Source organism: Barbatula barbatula (assembly GCF_947034865.1).
Source record: "Barbatula barbatula genome assembly, chromosome: 20".
Classification (NCBI taxonomy): domain Eukaryota; kingdom Metazoa; phylum Chordata; class Actinopteri; order Cypriniformes; family Nemacheilidae; genus Barbatula; species Barbatula barbatula.
This window is the reverse complement of record NC_136783.1, coordinates 15,399,881-15,419,621: the sequence shown is the minus strand read 5'-3', so window position 1 is coordinate 15,419,621 and position 19,741 is coordinate 15,399,881. Positions and strand designations below refer to the sequence as shown.

Here is a 19,741-nt window from a genome sequence, read left to right as displayed (position 1 = left end):
CGGCATCCCCGTGCAAACATCTTTCACAAATCAATTCATTACGCCTGACTTTCGGCACTTGAAAAAGCCCCTCTTGCTTGCATCAACCCATCCCCCAACTGCTGACCACAGTCCTGACATTGTCTCACGTGGCAGTATCGGCTTTCCTCTGCCACACAGATAAATGGCTGGATGAATTGAAGGCAGACCTCGATCAAAACAGCTTATGTATAAGAGAGGCAACCACCATCAATATACTTCTGCTACTTAAATCATTTTATATAGTTTCCTCTTACGTATTCCTTCTGAATTTTCTTGTTTTCAGTTGTAGCCTGGGGTCTCATGACTATTGAATGTCTTTATAAGATAAAGTGAATTTATTTAACCACTTTTTTGTGTCACCATAGCGTACTTGGTCAGTGTACACATTGTGCAGTTCTCTTGTAAGTGTAAGTGTAAGATTTGGCTATGACATGACCATGGACAGATGACAACGTCCTCTCAACAAGGCACTTTCAATGAAGGTGCAAAGGATGATGGGTGATGAAAAATGATGCTTATTATACGTGTAGTCAAGTCATATGGTGAACAGAGTGCCTTAAAATTCCCATGAAATCAAATTTGACCCTGTTTGCTTTGTAAACAAGTGTTGTACATTTTACTGTGGCTGCGCGGTGTTACCCTCAAGGGTTCCTTTTTGTACCTCTACAGGTAAATAAAACATGTTTTCCACACTACAATTGATTGGATCATTCAAAAATAGAACCAGAGGCATCGCTATTCCAAAGCAGAAGTAAAAACAGGAAAATTACTTTTAATTATTAAATGGTGGTTTTCTAGATCCAAACAAGCCACACCTTCAGTTTTTCTTTTTCAGTTTTATGTCTGAATATGTCACAATAATGAAATCAATCATGACTTCTGGTTTAAGCTGCCTTTAAAATTGGATATACTGCATAAACTACGCAGGGTTGCAAATGAAGAAAAAATGCTAGTAACGCCTGTGAGATATAGTGCAAGAAAGAGAATGTAATGCTTACTTATGTATGCACTATATATATATATATATATATATATATACACTATATACATTCTGACGATATTTTTCAATGATCTGCAGGCAGTTCTAGTGCCTCAATAACAATGCAAACGGCGATATTGGCAAAATGATTAGATGACGTGCAGTTAGAATTTGCAATCAGGGTCTGTTGTAAAATCTAATAAAATATTGCTCAACTATTAATATTCACCAATGCTTTGTGGTGAGCTAAACACTCAGATGATTACAATCGTTGTTCTCTCTGTTTGGATTAACAGCCTCTGTCGAGAAAACACTGACAGCAGTAATGTGAAAGGTTCTATCAAGCACCCTTTCAAAGCTTGTTCGATTTAGTTTTTTTATTAATTTAATTGTTTATAAATCCACATAAATTTACGGAGATCCACAGACAAGCAGACCCTGGGGATATTTAAATCCACAGTGTATCGTAAATGACAGGTGGGTCAAAAACAACCAAATTTGTATAATTATGCAGGCTCTTCGATTTGGAGTAGACTGATCTACAATTATTTTTTGTCATCGACAGGTGCTCTAAAGGGACGATTGCGCCCCTCATTAAATGTCATTGAATGCTTTCTGCCGGAGCGCCGCGCCGCGCCGCCCCGCCAATGTCTGCGATGAGCATCTATTATCACAGCTCATTCTGGCCTAGACGGGAGCCGGTGAAGTAATTACAGGCAGGCCTATGAAGCACGTGTGCGCGTCTGCCTGTACAAGTGGGTGCATTTGTGGAAAGGAAGGAGGGGGGTGTCTGAAACACAGGTGGGCGTTTTATTGTGTCGTCTGTGTCAGCATGGAGCCTGTCTGCAGGCTGGCGTTGCCGTGGGAACAGGACCCGCCGTCGGGCGAAACGAGAGCTCCTGCTGCAGTGTGAGTTGAATTACAGGTGAGAAGGACTGAAGCAGAGGAGCACTGGGGCTTGGCTTAGAAACGATCAATACCTTCACATGCTGAGAAAGGGCCAGTTTACATCAACGGTGCACTGGGATTCGGTGAGTGGGAAAAACAGCCGTGCTGGCCACATGAATGTGTTTGAGTTGCTTCGGACAGAACGGAGAAACCACAACATCAATAGTGGGCTGATTCTTGAGCTCCAGTATGGGTAAAAAATGAGCTGGTAGGAAAATGTACATAGCTTTTAGGTCCCTTTACAATATAGTAAGAATGTCTAAAAACAAGAGGACTGATTAATGTCTGTACACAAGAGGATGTTTTTGCAGTAAGTTTTTCCAAATGGTATATCTATAGATGGGGATGAAAGAAGACCTGCTGAAATGTCCCAATGTGCTAATATACCTGTACGTATAACGTAATAATGAAATGCAGATCTTCTAACCATTCTATTCTATTCAGGTTATTACAAAGAAAGGAGACAGAAGTTTTATTTACAAATATATGTCCAAATCATCACATTATAACTATTGACTAATAAAGACTAGTAATATAATATATACTAATTATAATTAATGACTAATTATTTACCAAGTTTCAAGAAACTAGTAACACTAACAACTTAGTAACTGAGTAAATAATATTAGAAAATTATTATTAATCATTATTGCATAAAAATGTTGCAATATATATTACAATTTATAAACGCGGGTTCGAAGGCACCTCCACTTTCATTTTTATTTATTTGTTAATCATCCATACATTATTAAATCTTTTAAATATTCGCATTTTAATTTAGTTATAAATGTTCTGTTTGTTGTTTTTTGTTGAAACAAGAAGTTCTTCGGGACCAGCATTAAACTAACATTGATTATGTCATCCGAAGTGTTTCTCAGGAAACATTTGAGATTTTTGTGACCATGTTATTTAAGTGAATTTGTTTCAAATGTTCCCATTATTTTAGGAAAAACACAAGTACAATACTGATTTCTGAAAATGTTATCCATTCACAATCAGTGAATGAGACCCAATGTGTTGCGTCTTGTATTCTGTCTGTGGTCAGCAGAAAGCACGACCTAAAAATAAGTTTCGTGCACCATGCCAAGATTTTCACACATTAGCCAAACGAGTCAGCTTACCTCTGCAAACCGTTCCGTTGTCCACAGCCTCGTGACCAGCCTTACACATACAGCGGCCGATAGGGACCATCCACTCTCCATCTCCATTACAGTACAGTTTAATAGGAACGTCAACTTCCTCAGCGTTAGGGATGCACACACCCCTCGCTGCCACCAGTGAGGTGCTCTCTGCCCCTGAAAGCGTCTCCTGAAATATTGCTCGGTTTCGGATCGTGCGAGGGCATTTCCTATAGAACACTCGTACCGCAATCAGCGACATACACCCGCCATAGTCCTGGAAAGCTAGGTAGAAACCATTGCGTGAAACAGGCCCAAAACTGCGAACCTCTGTGTTAATCTTCATCACCCGTCCACCCAGATCCACTTGTGAGAAACTCTCGTCAGCCGCGATGGTGTCTACTTTTATCCAAGGGTTTTCCATCCAAGGGGGGAAGACTTTTGTGGCCGTGTCGGTATCCGATTCATAATAGTGGAGATTAAAAGTTTCTTTGCATGACCCCGGTACCTTTGGGATGCTGCTGCAGTCACGTACTGAAAATTTCATCTCCACGTGAATGCGTTGTGCCCCTCTTCGTCGGATGTACTTGGTGCGCACCCAGTTGTTTTGGTTGGCATCGAATACGTTACACACCTGATAGGTACGGATGGTGTTCATGTGTTCATCATAGCCGCTCACTTCTTCCCACTATAGAGAGGAAAAGATAAAGAGAGGGTTTATGGATTTGTTCTGGAGGCTTGTTGATCTAAAACGCAACATATGCTGGTGACCAGCTAGGCTTTTTCTTTAAGCAGGGAGATTACAGAGCAGAGAAGGAATGTGCCGGGGAAGAGGGTAAAATTTGCTTGCTTTTCTGCCAGCAGGTTCTGGCACTCGGTATGAAGAGGACTGGCATCGGGCTGTGTTTTTTGGAGACCCTGTCTGACTGTGCCAAATGATCCTACTCTCCCTCAATTTCGCTATTTCTTGCTTTGTTTAGAAAATGTATTATTAATACAGCTCAGATTGTGACGAAGAACAGGTGATAGACTTTGATGTTTACACACTTATTCATTTCTTGCTGTGCCGCCTATTTTCTGTCCTCAGGCAGCATCAAATGAATCCAGCATTAGCATAATTTCATGTTTTCCTGCACGCTAGACGACAAGAAAAGAACTGAGTGTAGTTTGGTGAAATTAAACAATAAACACGCTGACTTGACAACATAAATATTACTTGACTATTTTGTGTGCTCTATATTTTTCATTTTTGGAAATGTGAGTGGTACCTGCCCGTGCTTTGTGGGTGGTAGTCAGGGCCTTTGATATGCAGTTGCTAGAGTTTGCTCTGTGGAATTAATGATGTTGCAAGGGTGTTGAATCAATGCCTGTGCATTTCTCAGTGGTTGCTAAGGTGCTATGAAGTCCACCCTCAGTTCTTTATAATATTCTGGCTATAAAATCCCCCTGTAGTGAAAATCAGGCCTTTAATGTAATCACAAGGAACATCTTTTACATATTGATGATGTCATATTGAGAAAATTTGTACATCTGAGGTTTCTTAAGGACAGTGATATACTATTTAAATGTTCAAAGATGAATTTTGAGTGATAAAATGATTGACTGCAGGGGGACATTAAATATAACACTGCACTCTAATAAAAAGCTAATCTCTTTGATGTTTTTTTCCTTTTTATGATCCACCAAGTAAACAGTCTTTTGTTCAATATTTTGTAATGTTTGTTCTACTACAGAAAAACAGAAAATGAAAAAGTACATAAGGAAAGAGCAATCATTTATGTTTAAATTAAATAATTTTGTTCACTCAATCTTCATACAAAAATAAATAACAATACATTTAGCAACAGCTTACATCAGGGTATAAGAGGAGGTGAGAGAGAGAGAGAGAGAGAGAGAGAGAGAGAGACAGAGAGAGAGAGAGAACATATAATCTTAAACCTACAGAGAATTTACCTTTAGTTGACCTCATTATAATTAGCACAGTAATGTCAGCTCTTATAGAAACACATAAAAAATGGCATCCCCCTGAAGGTTGCAAAACCAAAGATAATCGAATTATATGGATGACCGTTTGATAGAGAAAAAGAGACTTCTTGTAAAGTTTACAAGTGTATATTGTGCACACTAAAGCATGAAGGGTACATGCACCAGGGACTTCACAACTTGGCCTAAAGTGACTCCAGATGACTCCGTTGTGGTTTCCAGTCAACCCGCCTGCGATCAAGCCACAGGCTTTCAACACTAAACAAGCAAAATACCAGCCACAGGAGTGAGTCAAAGTCTTGACCTTGTCTTATAGGGAAAGCCCTTTTCTTCACCTTAAAAGCTCTATGTACCGTAGCCTCAAAGCCCAGCAAGCCTATGATCAGCCCAACCCTCCCTTTCCCAACTCGCCCCGAGTGTTTTACTCTTCACTTAACAGCTGACATAATTTCCCAAATTAGTTGCTGCTTAACAAGGATTTTGACAGAGTTTTGACGGGGCTGGGGGAGAAAGTCAAGCCTGTCCAAGACCTCCATTTCATCAAATGGTCTTGGACTAATTAAAAAAGCATTCTTTTCTCACAGCTTTTCTTCTCTGCTCTCATGTGCTTGTTATTCAATCATGACAAAGCTAAATGAGTCTGGATTGAATTGTGGTCATTAGGAGCTGTATGGTTTCCTCGAAACCAAGAGTGTTCAAGTAACTACTGCTCCTAAAAGACATAAATTATCCATGCGTTGTTAAAAAATTGTTGTGATGGTCGTATGCTCTCGGAAGACTTTTATTAGGCTATTTATGGTGCCTTTTATTGGCATTTTGGAGTTTTACTGGAATGTAAAAGAATGTAAAAGAAAAGCTTATGAAATTGAGATGACATGAATAAACAGTATCAGAATTTTAATGTTTGACAAAAACTATGACAAAAACTATTTAGTGCCATGTTAAAAAATATATTTTATAATTTTGACTTTATTTGAAATGTAAATTTGGTTTTGATTGTCAGAATGTACTGATTTTATTCTCAAAAAAAGCTTTTTATAAAATGGTGTGCTTAATATTAGGACTTTTTACTTTATATTAGGCTTGCACTGGTCTTGTGTGTTTACAATAGAAATGAATGGGTGCCAGCATTGTTCGGTCAGCAATCTTTTTCGTTTACCAACTTTTTTCAAAATATCTGCGGACTATATATGTTCTGCGGAAGAAAAAAAGTAAAACAGTTTGAAGTGACAAGAGGGTGAGTAAATGATGGCGGAATTTAAATTTTTTCATATATTTTAATTCAAATAAATGTTTTGTTGTTGTTGCAAACGGCCTCATTTTCTAAATGTTTTTGCCTCTGCAGTCTGGCAGGTGTGTCTCGGGTCAACGGCAGCCATTGACCTTGCTCCTTTTCAAAAGGATGACCCATTCTTTAAATAAACACCAAGCGGGATGGAGATGAAAGGTTGTTAAACAAGAGAAGACAGCGTGTAGCATCTTCTTGTTTGTTGCCTGTCATTCTCGCTAATCAAATTAGGAAGAATTGAAAAAGCAAGGTGGTTGCTAATTAGAAACGGAGTAGAGACCAGTGTGTGCGGGAGGAGATGGGTTAAATACACTCCATACAAACATCCTTTAAAAAGGCTTTCTTTTGTGCTGTCTGAGCTTCGCTGCCACTCTGTTATTAGAGGGAAATAGAGGAATCGAGCGAGACAGAGGAAGCAAGCGATCAAGTACTAAGTGTGAAATTAAAAGCAGCGTCTTCATTTTAAAAGGTTTTTCCATGGACTCTCAATGGGTGCTAAATGATGACCATGTGTTGTAAGATGGATAAGGGAGATTTAGGCAGATTCAGTAGTAACTGGGGTGTTTGGCCAAATGTTTGTAAAATACCTTTATTCTTATTTTCGTTTTATTAAGAGATGAAAACTTTCGCATTTAATGGATGTTACAATATAGACTTAAAATCGTAGTGGATCGTATATGTTTCTGTATGCACCTAAAGCATGAGGTCAACATAGTGAGGTCCTTTAGAGGTGGTGCACCACTCGGTCGCATCGCTATTAACAGGCACCAAATACAAAAAGCGCCATTGGGTCTAAGGGCAGGCTTTGAGGCCCACAATCAAACATAAGTAGGACTATCACAGAGACTGCTAGTGCAGAACCAGAGCTTCGGGCCATTGAATTAGAACACAACCTGGGACTTATGGACCCATGCGGTTCAAATCGGCATTCTTTTAATCATGACAAGAAAAGACTGAATGGATTCTGTGTTCATATTCTACAACTGTCTTAAGAGGTTGAACTAGACTGCTGGTAGTGTAAAAATGTGCATCTTTTATTCACTCTCACGTTGTTTAAAATCTGCACAACTCTCTTTCTTCTGCGGATAACCAATTGATATTTTGAGAAATGTCTAAGTGGTTTGTATCCATACATTGGAAGTCAATGGGGGTCAGTGTTGTTTGGTTACCAATGTTCTTCAAAATATATTTTGTGTTGCGCAGAAGAAAGAAAGGCATACACGTTTGGAATAACATAAGAGTGAGTACGTAATGAATGTGGAAAGCAGAACATTAGGCGTGGGCTTCTTCTTTGGACAAACCATGAAACATTTTTTTTAAATCTACTCTTTTATAAGTTGCAATGGGAAAAAGGGCCCTGTGATATATTGCACAATGTTCTTCTAGAAAGAAGTTCAGAATCGATAACTCCCCTGCCTCGCAAAAAGAGAGGGTTCAACTGAGCTGTAATCTATAAGTCTCCCTGACAGAGACTCGCCCTACTTGATCGGTCCAGCCGAGTGTAACCGCAGGGAGCTCGTACTGAATTATGAAAAAGTCTCGCTCCGGGGGATGCAGAAGTTGGCCGTGATCGAGAGTTTTGTTTTATTAATTGCTCGGCTGTGACATAGCTCGAACGTGTATTTGGACTTCAGCGTCTTTTACAAATAAACTGTCACAACCTTATGAAGTTTACATGAAGCCGCAATTAAAGCTCTCCCAGGGTTGTCATTTGTATTACAGTGTATGTCTTTTTATGACATATGCTGACTCCACATCTCATTGGCCTGTGTGCAAAGCGCGTCTCAGACTTACAAATACATCATAAATGTGCATAAATAAACAATTCACTCGGAGGCGAGTTGGGCGTGCATGACAGCTCCGGAGGGAGAGTTACCCAATTTGCAGTTGTGGGATTTCTGACAGAAAGACTCATAGAGACATTTGTCCTGAGGGGACGTATGTGACAAATGACATCCAGATATTTGAGTTAAAGTGCAGTAGGATTACAACCCCGAGCGAGGGACTGAGATCCCCACCATGAGGAGTGACAGGGACCCGACCTACAAAGTGAGCAGTCAGTTTCAATTACCTCCATCCACTGGTAATGCGCAACACGTGAAGTTAGACAAACAAGCTTCCTATTGCTTCTTTAACCCTTGTCTTTCTCCATCTTCATGTGGATCGGGTTTATATATTTCTCTTTATATAAATCAAGGCCGTGACAAAAGAGTCATGCTGCCAGGGGCTGCTTGTTTAAATCTTGACATGTGACCATACAAAGTTTGGATTTCTTGATGAAGGGACCCAAAATGGTATAATAGTCTTTTATAGATCAAATGTAATTGACACGGGTCATTCTGCAGTGGAACTGATTTTAGGAAATTTTCAAAGCAAGGGCTTTTTTGAGGCGGCTGCTGATGCTTGCGTGTGTGGTGTTTTTACATACTGTAATATAAACAGCCTTGATGTGTTTGAAATTTTGTGTAGCTCATGTCAGTCAGTAATGAGTAAATGCATGGTTTTAAATAAAAGCTTAAAGTCCCCTTGAACCGGACGTTGCGGTTGTTTTAACTTCCGTATTTTTACGCATTTCCGAGTGAAAAGGAATTTTGAATGTGAAAAATAGTCTGCGTGGCTTTTGTCTTTGGGAGATCGTCAGGATGTATAAAACAGCAATTGCATTTTGAAACGGAACTTGCAGCTGAATGGCCTCTAAAGGGGAGTAGTTAACGGATGCCCCGCCCAAGTCATGGATAGTCATTAAATAAGATTTAAACTAAAGATTACAAGGGCACACTATTTTAAAAAGGCTACAGTATTCATTGAAAAAATAGGCATTGTAGTTTTTTATTTCACTGGGACCCTAAAAAGAGTTAATGCATTAGTTCACACAGAACCAAAGATTCTTGTTGTTTCAAACTTACATGGCTTTTTTTTCAATGGAACACAAAAGAAGATATGCAGATTGTTTTGTGACAACTTTGGTCCCCGTTCACTTTCACTGTGTGGATAGAGTGAAGATTCTTCCAAATGTCATCTCTTTTTCTCTGGTTCCAATGCAGAAGAATTGTGAATTGGAACCAGTTAGTGATTTCTTGATTTTGTGTGAGCTATCCCTTTGACTTTACTTTTTTAGCATTTGCAGCATGTACTGCAGATTCCCATTCACAATTACAGTAAGACCCAGTCAAACATCATGTCATTGCATATTAGTACTAGCAAAACAGTGGGCAGTAGTTCATTAGCATGCAAATACAGTCACGGATGATTAATGATAGCATTTTCATCGGGACGTAGATGCAATCTAATGAGGAGCACACTACAGCGATTAGTTACACAAATGCACTGCCTCATTTTCATGTTCTGCACCAGTAAGCAACAAGTCAAGTTGCATGACCAACACTAGCTCGAACATGGAGGCATTTATACACTTCTGTGAAGTCCCTGCAATGGCTTTATCTAAGTAAGCCAGTAATGATTTCATTTGCAGCATCATGAGGATGTACACACACCCTAACAGTTACAAATAAATTCACTGTAAAACAAATGTTTGACTAACAAAGTATTTAAATACTCTGTGTGTATTTTATATATCATTTATGTTTACGTTTCAGAGTTAAACTCAACTTGTTAGGTTAAAATAATGAATTATATAGTTCAAGCTTATCTTTCGAATGTAATGTGCAAACCAGCTCTGAGCTTTATCATTTGAGCATTTTTTAAAGAATATTTTCTCTACTTCTTTTATTTCCATTTTTACAATGAAGAGTATTAAATGCAATGTTGTCACACATTTGCAAAGAAGGTGTTTGCTTGGTATTCATATTTCATAAAGCTAGTGGCCTTCAGCTTATGTCTCAGCCAGTAAAACTTGACACATTATTTCCTTTAAAAGCCAACAATTGATTGTAAATTATGTAAAAAAGTAGGCAAGAGTAAGAGGATTAGATCAACTAAAAAGACTGGTGAATCAAGAGTAGCAATTTAGTATTGGTAGTCAAAGGCATTTTAAAAATCATTTTTTAAGGCACAATTGTTTACGCCCATGAGTAGTACAAAGAATAGAGTTAAATTAGTTTGAATACATATCACTTCCGTCTTTCTGAAACCTTGAATCCCTATTTCTTTTTGCCATAAATCATTATTATTAGTCAGCCTTCATGTTTTGTCAAAAAACAGCTGATATTGGTTTTGCAAATGTCTGAACAAGTAAGATGATTAAAGTGCCTGTCAAAAAGTGCCTATGACAACACAATATTTAATCATTTAAAAAACAGTGTTTTTTCCATTTCATGAAAAACAGTGAATTGGCCAAGGTTTTAGATGGATAGAGATGATATAAGTGCTAAAACGTGGACTAGAAAAGCCCCAATTTTCGTTTGTGTTTATTTAAACTGAAATCCCCAATTCTAGCGTCCATATCACCTTCTCCGTCTTAAGCTTAATGTTGCAATTCGGGGGAATGTGACAGATTTAAACACAGATTTGTATGTACTTGTGTAATAATAGGGAAAAACGCATTTCAGCTTTATAATACTTCAAAGAAATCTGAAATAATAATATTTGAGTTTGAAAAGGTGTGATAATGTGCAGGTCCAAACAAGTCTCTATGTAGACAAGTAATAATAGGTAGTCAAGCATATAATAACAGCAGAAAGCACATGAAGTATGCACCTCTCACACCTGCCTTTGATAAATGTTTACCATAAATCTTTCTCTAATATAGGTGTTAAAATCTATAATTACAAGGGGTTAAGGGGTTTGAGTACATTCAATACAGTGGCATGAATGAATGAACAAATGAAAGAATGAGCAATTCACATCTGGATTTCTTCTCCTTGACAGTTCTGCAACTGGGGGTTTGTTTTGCGAAGCTATTCAGTGCCATGTAAGCCAACTGTTGATAGAGTGCTCTATATTTTGACTGACACTGATACTTTAGTTAAGCCCACAAGGCTCTGCAGGGGTGTAAGACAATAACCTAAAGCCTTTCTCTCTGTAAGGTTTACAGAAACCCACCTGTTTAGCACTGCTGCGGGGGACCGCCATTCCTGTAGTGTAGATAATGCATGCTATGTCTTCCCAGATACTATTCTCTGTCTTATTTCCTTAACGTAAATGTATATGCTCTTCACAAATATGTGGTGTCAGAGAGCAAAATAACTGAATGCAAGGGAAAGTTGGACAGATCATCAGCATGCCTCGCTGAAGACAGCGGGGCCATTTTGGAAGCGTACATTTTTAAATGTGTCAAAACGTTTGCATTGCATCTTTTCCATGTTGTATCACATTTTGCATTCATCTGCAGACGTTCTTTCTGACGTGTTTCACCATTAGCTGTGGTATTGAAATCATTTGACTTTTGCAGTTGTTTTGTTAAACCTTCACATCAGTGAAGTTGAAAAAGATGTGGTGATGAAAAGCATGTGTAATTCTGTTTCTTTTGTTATAGAGGAAGAGGAGAGGTGAATCTTATTCCTCACAGATTGAATCCAGAGCTTTAGACCCAGAGACACCGGACCTCTTTGTTCTTTTATATTGATTGCTCCAATCGGAACGGAAAAAGCTGCGTGCCCTCAGGTTGGAAGAGAATATGGTGAGCAAAATTATATCTGAAGAACTTTGAAGTTGTACAACCACACTGTCAGCCTTCTATCCTCTTTTCTCCCTCCACTTTTTCCTCTCCCACAGTTTCCCTTTTTTATAAGAACGCTTCCAGACACACTGCATGGTATAATTTAAACCATCCCCAAAACAGACACAGAAGCATAAATAATTGAATAAAATAGGGAGTGGTTTTTCAGAAATACAGCGGCAAATTACTCAGAAATATTTTTTTTCCTTCCTGAACCATTTGGAGAAACATAGATCCTTGCATGGGAAAGGAAACCATTAATTATTATCTGACCAGCGGGTGCCGACCAGGCGTGTGTGTGCCTAGATGAATGCTTTGCAGAATGGATCTGGAAAGTATATGCATCAATTTGTGGTCTTATTCATTAGAAAACAATTAGAAGTAGATACAGCTTAAAAAATATCTGATCACAGCTAAGTTCACAATGTTGCTTAATTTTATATCACCGGCAAAATGATCCATCATTTAATGTGGATATATTTTCCAAACCCGTTATGACAATTATAAAGTTACTCTTTCTAAATCTAGAAATAGACTTGGTTCACATAGAAAAACATCGAGGACTTACACTGGTGTCACTTGTGCCCGAAACAGGATATACTGTCCAGCCCAGCTCTGCGGTTGCCGTGGTGGAGTCCATCAACATTTCTGTGAAAGCGAGAGGAAATATAAAAAGGTTAAACAGGATATTTCTAAGTGATGTTTTTACAACAGGCAATTCCTGTACAGTAAGTTAAAACACCTAACAACAGAATCAGCCAAAGGATGTAATTTATCAGCTAGTTGACGTTAGTTGAAATTTCAATGACCAGTGCTGCCATCAGTGAATATAGGTGGTAAGTTATCAGATGTTTTGCATTAAATGTAAGTCGTAAATTCCATTTAATTTTGCAAATGAAATGATGCACACTGCATAAAAATGTGCTGCTAAAAATACTAAACGTATCATTACCACCCAGTGAAAATGTGTGAAATTAAACTACTTGCACGACCAGGCCAGAAGAAAGATCCTCATTGTTGAGCATTGAACACGATAAGGAAATTCATTTCATCCTGCTAATGTTGTCTCCGGTGTTTCTCAGAAGTTCCCAAATTACAAATAAACCCAGAATCCAGATAAAACAGACTCTGACATTAACACGAAAACATGGAACTAAATCATTTTTCATCCTCAGTCCTTGCTCAAGGAAATGCTGGGGAACTATAATAAGCTATGAATATTTCATATCTTACAATGCATTAACATCATTCTTTACCCGGACATTTATACAGGCTTGTGATACCACTTAACCAACTGCTCCATAAAATACTATCAACATGTTTGACACGAATCAGCCCTAAATCTGCTTCGATATTACAGCCGTCTCCAGTAGTAAAGATGAAAAGTGCTGTAAAATCAGGACCCGAGCAGGAAATAGTGGGTTCTGCCACCCCGCTGTGTGATTGAGCCAAGATATTTTAGTCAACAGCCTCTAACTCTGCCACCGTAGAACTACCGTAACTTCAAATACAGGATGTAGGTTAGCAGTTGGACAACGATGAGAACCCCAGTGGAGACACTGTTTAAAATAGTAAAGCAGTATTGATACAGGAAAAGGATAATCTTTTACAGACATTGCTTTATTTTTCTTTGCCTGCGCAGACAAATGGACATGAATATCCACAAATCTGCATATAGCTCGGGTGAAGCCATATCCACCTACGAGAAGCACTAAAATTGTGTTTAGATTGACTTTGCTTATCGCGTACACTGTTTTTGACTGCAAAACAATGTCGAAAGCCTCACGGAATTGAAATTGAATGTACGTTTATGCCAAATGGACACTACTTTTAATTTGCGTCGTTCATATTGCCTGCAAATTTGAAAGCATTAGCAAGCATGAGGTTGAAAATTATCGTGACTGTTTGTTTATCCATAAAAAATATCTAGAAATAACATATGTTAACCGTTCAAGCTAAATCCACTTGAATCTAATATTTTTTACCTCAGTATTATGCTGAATGAATTTGTCAATGTGTGCACATGTGAAAGAAGAGCTAGAAATTGCAACGTAGGAGCTTCTACCACTTATCAACACTCAGCATGAATACAACAGCCTTTAAATTACAAAAATAACCCCTGTGTGTACATTCGCATCACAAATGTAAATTCATAAAACATGCATATTTGTTTGTCGAAATATAGGGACAAGCCTTTTATACTGTATGTATGTCTGCTTGGGAAAGAAAACGTGCGGAAAGGAGAGGCATTGAAAAAGGAAGATTTGTAATCAGACTTTGCTGAGGAAGTCAGTTATTGTTCCAATAACCTGAAACAAGTAGGACACTACAAGTCATTAAGCTTGGATACGCTGGTCTTTTAGCCACTAGCTCTGTGGTGTAACTGGAAAAAACTATTTTCCTGGTTACTGGAGGCCAGTTACTCAATCCGCTTCTGATTAGCTGGTGGTAAAGAATATCTCAAGTAATTGGGGTCAAAGAGACTACATTGTACAGTTTAAGGTCCTCGGAGGCACAGATATGATGGTTCTCTGTTCAGAATGGCCGTCAGTCATCCCATGTGAATAATCCATGTTATCACACTGATGACTTAATTAATTTCCTTTAGTAATTAGAGTAAGACTGACTTCTTAGACTTTTTGGAATGAATTAGATAATGGGGCTTGATAGAAATAGAGGAAGTTGGGGAGTTTGTCACATTGAAACACAGCTGTTTTGATTTCCTTTTACAGGCACTGGAGTACAAAACATCTTTCAGAAGCTCAGCTTGAGGCCAACGTAATTACTAGTCTTAGCTATTGGAAATTCTTATTCATTTTCATTAATCTTGCATAAGGCTATTTGATCATTTTAAATGCGCTTTACAATGCTGGTTGCAATTAAGTCTTGAAAACGACAGTGATTTGCAGAAAAACAGTAAGTCTTCTGTTTAGGGCTGCACTGAGGAATGCAGCAGTTTGGGCATGTCTATACTTCAGATTCCCTCTGAATTACATTCCTGGGAAAAAACGAAGCTTTCAATGAACAAACGTGTGTCCAATTTATAAAAAAAAGTATTGAATCTCTAAGGCACACTAATCTATGTGAGCACATTACGCATTACATTTGATTGTTACTAAGCCTTAAATTTATACCAATTCAACTCTGTAGCCATTGACAACATAACGTAAAGTGGAACTTTGGCTTCGGTTGACAGGCCACAATAAACAATGGTAATTGAAAACATGGTAAAATAGCAAAGACTTTAGATGTGAATGAGGATGTGGTGCCCTATTAGTAATAATCAAACTGACTTGACTAATTGGGACATTATCACTACAAAGTGCCTTTGAGACTTCACAACTTCCAAAAAATACTTAGATTTTCTATTTAACTTAATATTTGTTGTTTTTAGGAGACCCTAGGCTGGTTGGTCAAGCTCCCACACTTTTTATTAACAAGCAGACACCATATGCGCGAACCACAAAAAATGTCCACCCCGTCCTGGACAAAATAAAATAAATATTTTAAGTAAAATAAATCAAAAATAAATCATCATCAATACACCTGCTGATACCAGTTTTGCCCAAAAAGTTTATATCATCCTCACATGTATTTCTTTGACAGTTAAATGATGTTACAACTGTTCTATTATATGATATTTAATATTATATGATATTTGTTGGTGACAGGGCGGACAATGATAGGGTGGACATTTTGGGAATTCAATGAACACATGGTGTACCTGCAGTAAGCCAAGTGATTCACTGTTAAAGATGACTGCGCACACTGTTTAAAATATTTATTTAATTTCTGAAAAGCTTTTATATTAATTCATATTTCACCATGACAGGGTGGACATGTTAAGCTTGACAACATCCAACTTATCCAATATGATAAAAATTGGGAAATATAAGTGGAGATACTAACTGTGTGTGCAGCAGTTGTTTAAACCACCACTGAGGAAAGGCTAAAGGGATATCACTGAGTACATTCATCCCATAATGACAGGGTGGACAGCAATTTCAGTGACACGTGCAAAATGATTAATATCATCATAAATATCATATAAATTATATAAAAAAACGTTCAAAAAATATATCAAATAACTTGTTGAGGACAATAAGAACATACATTGTTTTATCTCATGTATTTCATTCGTTTATAACACTCCATGAAGTTAGCTGAGCAGTTTGAACCAAAGAAAATGGTATAAAATGATAAAAACTAATTTTCAGATTATTCTTATTGTAGTTGTATGCGTGTAAATATTTGGACAATTATTATTAAACACCAAAGTGTAATTCTTTTGGATTATGCTCACGATGGGGACATCAAAAGGTTTATAATTTATTTAGTGGTAATGACCCAATTGTTCTTTTTAAGATTTTTTATAATTAGGCTGGTTTTATATTCACCTGATTCAGAACACGTCCCTTACAGGGTATTTACATTATTTACGTCATTGTACGTGATGAACGGATGTCCTAGGCTCGTCGAATGACTTGAAGGTGAGTAATTCATGGCAGAATTGTTTTTCCCTTTAATTCCCCTTTAAGTCTTAGTCTCAGATATTTCTCATAAAAGTGTCTCTATTACATTTCAGAAGTGATCTAAAATATGTTACAAACTTGACACAAAGTCAATATTATTGAACATTTAAATATCAACTCAAATCCAGATTTTTTAAACTACAGAGTCTTCATTCTTTTTTAATCTCCATACTTTTATGTCTTTTAACAATTGTCTCATTTGTTTTTTTCCTAAGTAATGTTAGGGGTTAAACACCTGAGACTGATACTCAAATGAATCACAACTGAGAACTTCATCAAACCTTCTAAGCTATAAAAGGCAGCCTGTGAGCAATAACATTTTCATCTGGGTTACCCTCCAAATTGTTAAATAAATAAAAAACGTATAGTATAATCGACTAGTTGGTTGAAGACTGTGTTCTAGACTGTTTTCTAGGAACTATAGTAACACAGCTTGTGGTTAGATAAACACATTCTTCCCTCATTGCCTCTCTGTGTTCCTTCACTTTCATAGGCTTCTGTTTTTTCGCAGTCTGGAAGACCAATGTTTCTCCTCTCCTGTGCAATGGTTATCCTCCCTACCAGAGGCCTCAACGCACAGAGCCAAGTTTAAGATTTAGGACTCCCCATGGTTATGGCCATTCCTCACAACTATGTCTTGTTTCCTGCTCTTCATACTCTGTGACAAGGTAAACCAGGAGGTCTGTTAGCTCCACGTGATTCTCCAGTGGACTCTTTTTTGAGGAGAGCGGTGGATACGGCGCTGTGAGGATTAACTGTGTTTACACTCACATCGAGGCTGGAGGTGACAACACATTCCAACCTGTGCCAGTGAATATGCCGAGCCATCGGCTTTCTCGGCGCAGTCGTATTTCAGCCTTCATAAGACCCAGGAGAACATGTGAATTTAAGCTTTACAACAAAGATGATTTTTGGATCAGGGGAGCTGTCCGATGGACTTCAAGAGCTCATTTGGTGAAAAGCAGGGTTAAGAAATTGAAAGTTTAATGGAGCTGTCGATGTGGAACGGGAACTTTTCAAAAATGCTGTATTAGGTGTATTCAAGAAGAATTTCTTGCTTAGTAAAACTGCCAGGAGCCAAACAGCTCTGGCTGGGTTTGAGAGCACTGTGGCATTTCGAATGAAGGTTAGATAGGCCAGCTGTTCATCTCAGGGCTGTAAACAAAGGGAGGCTCTGAACACCAGTCCATGTTAATTAATAGGGAACAGGATCTTCTCAGGCCAGGGATTACCACTATGGAAATGGATTGGTCAGCAGCTACGCTACAGTGTGAGATAAAGTGGCACCTGTTAAAATTGCTACTTTTAAAAGGCCACAGCTAGTTATTTGGGGAACGCTGCAGTGTAAAATGGCTGCACGGATCATTAACTGGAGCTCTGTTTATTTGGGGAGGTGATTAGGGTTTGGGTTGTAGACCACAGCATGCCACACACATTATCGTGTTACATAGACAATGCTGAACTGTGTACCTACATCACACTACGATAGATATACATCAGGGCATAAATTGTGACCTTGAATCTGGGCTTGTTTCCAAATCAGAGTTACAATGATAAAAGAAAGTTTGATCATTCTATTGCCTCAGAAATCCCTGAAATCTCTTATACCTTTGTCTGATTGTATATGCTCTCCAATGGATGCTCCCACAGAAACTGTCTGTGCTCACTCTGATTCAATTATATGGCTGGTGGGTGGGCTGGATATGAAAGAAGACAGAAGAGTTTTTGGGCATACAAACCTAAAAGTAAGTCACCTGGCTTTTTTATAGCCCAAATGGGACCTCTTTAGTATTTTAACTGCTTCTCCAAAGGTGCATTGAGATTGGAAAGCTTGCTAAGAGAATTGAAATATTGGTTGACATATATTAAGAGTATTGAGCCTGGCTATAAAATAAATGTGGATTGTATAATATGGTTAAATTATACGGTTTATGAATTTAAAGAAAAATGTTCAATTATTTTATTCAAATTTTCCATCATTTTCAATGATTGTAGACTTAAGTATCTTGGCAACCTGGGCACCATTTTTGAAAGTAAGATATTTTCTAATGGGATACTGTAAACTGAAATGCAGAAACCTCGAAGCTAATCTTTTCATTCGCTCTTAATTAGAATTTTTTTCATTCAATTCAAGAAAATATTAGAGATCTGTCACTTTTCTTATAGGATAAATTCAAACACTTCTAACTAAATTCATAGAAAGCTAAATTGTCTGAGCTTTACAATCCACGGTAAATAGTTTTACTATTCGTTTATTATACATTTTACTATATATTTCTCTTTTGTGTGTAATCACATTTTTTAAGAAGAAATTTGAAAGAAAAATAAGAGACCGTGGTGATACTGCAGTAAAATGCTGTTTAAAAGAGACATTTTCTGAGATATGGAATAGCAACCTATGGGAAAATTATTATTTCCTCAGGGTTCTTTCAACAAGTGTTAGCTTCTAAATAAATGCACATCAATGAGTCACAGACAGGCATTTACACCGAGCTGATTCCCAATATGCACAATTTTCAGTTACAACACTGAATGTTGAGATATAATTTCGTTTTTTTTATAATTTAGTTCCACAATTAGAAGTTACATCTCCCTTTGTCAACTTGGTTTATAACATTTGTAGGTATTTGCAAAACGCGTTGTTTTCATTTTGAACAAATCCTTTGATTTTAAGATGTTTTATTATTAGCATCAGCAGTTTGTGTGTCTCACAAAAGAACAGGCCTGCAGCATCAGGCACAAACTCAAGCAGATTAAAAATATCATCTCCATTATACAGCCATTTGCTCCTTATGGGCATGTAACCTCACGCCTTTCCCTCATAGAAACACCTGAAAAATTAAAGCAATTTTATTTTCGTAAAAATGAATAAAAACATTAGAATTAGTTTGAAACGAGTTGTACGGACATGTGAGGTGTAACCGCACTGCTTTTACTTTTATTCAGTGCAGTCAAATACTTTCACATGCACGGAAAGAAACCACAAAAGAGGTAATTAATGCAGGATCGATGTAACACTAGGATCCTGCTGCAATTTACCAAAGGGTCTGGGGGAAATCATTTCTCCAGAGTGGCATGCGTACGTGATAATGGCGTTCATATGTCCCGTCAAAGGCCAAAGGCCCGTGCGGTGCAGGGTTGCACGGCTCTGACGTGCCCTTAGCCGCCCAGAAATCTCTTCAGCACAACGCAGGTCAATTAGGTGGAGCGCACGTAACCGCCGCATTACAGAATAGCTTTGTATGGTAATCGAGT

General features: G+C 37.9%; 1 protein-coding gene across 1 annotated transcript in view; it reads right to left on the bottom strand.

Annotated features, from left to right (window-relative positions):
* ephb2b (eph receptor B2b) overlaps positions 1–19,741 on the bottom strand; it is a 131,610-nt gene that overhangs the window by 67,605 nt on the left and 44,264 nt on the right. The window contains exons 2-3 of the mRNA XM_079483379.1: positions 12,523–12,602; positions 3,070–3,754 (exon numbers count right to left, since the gene is read on the bottom strand). Of these exons, the coding sequence (XP_079339505.1) occupies positions 3,070–3,754; positions 12,523–12,602 (765 nt within the window). The remainder of the gene's footprint in view (positions 1–3,069; positions 3,755–12,522; positions 12,603–19,741) is intronic.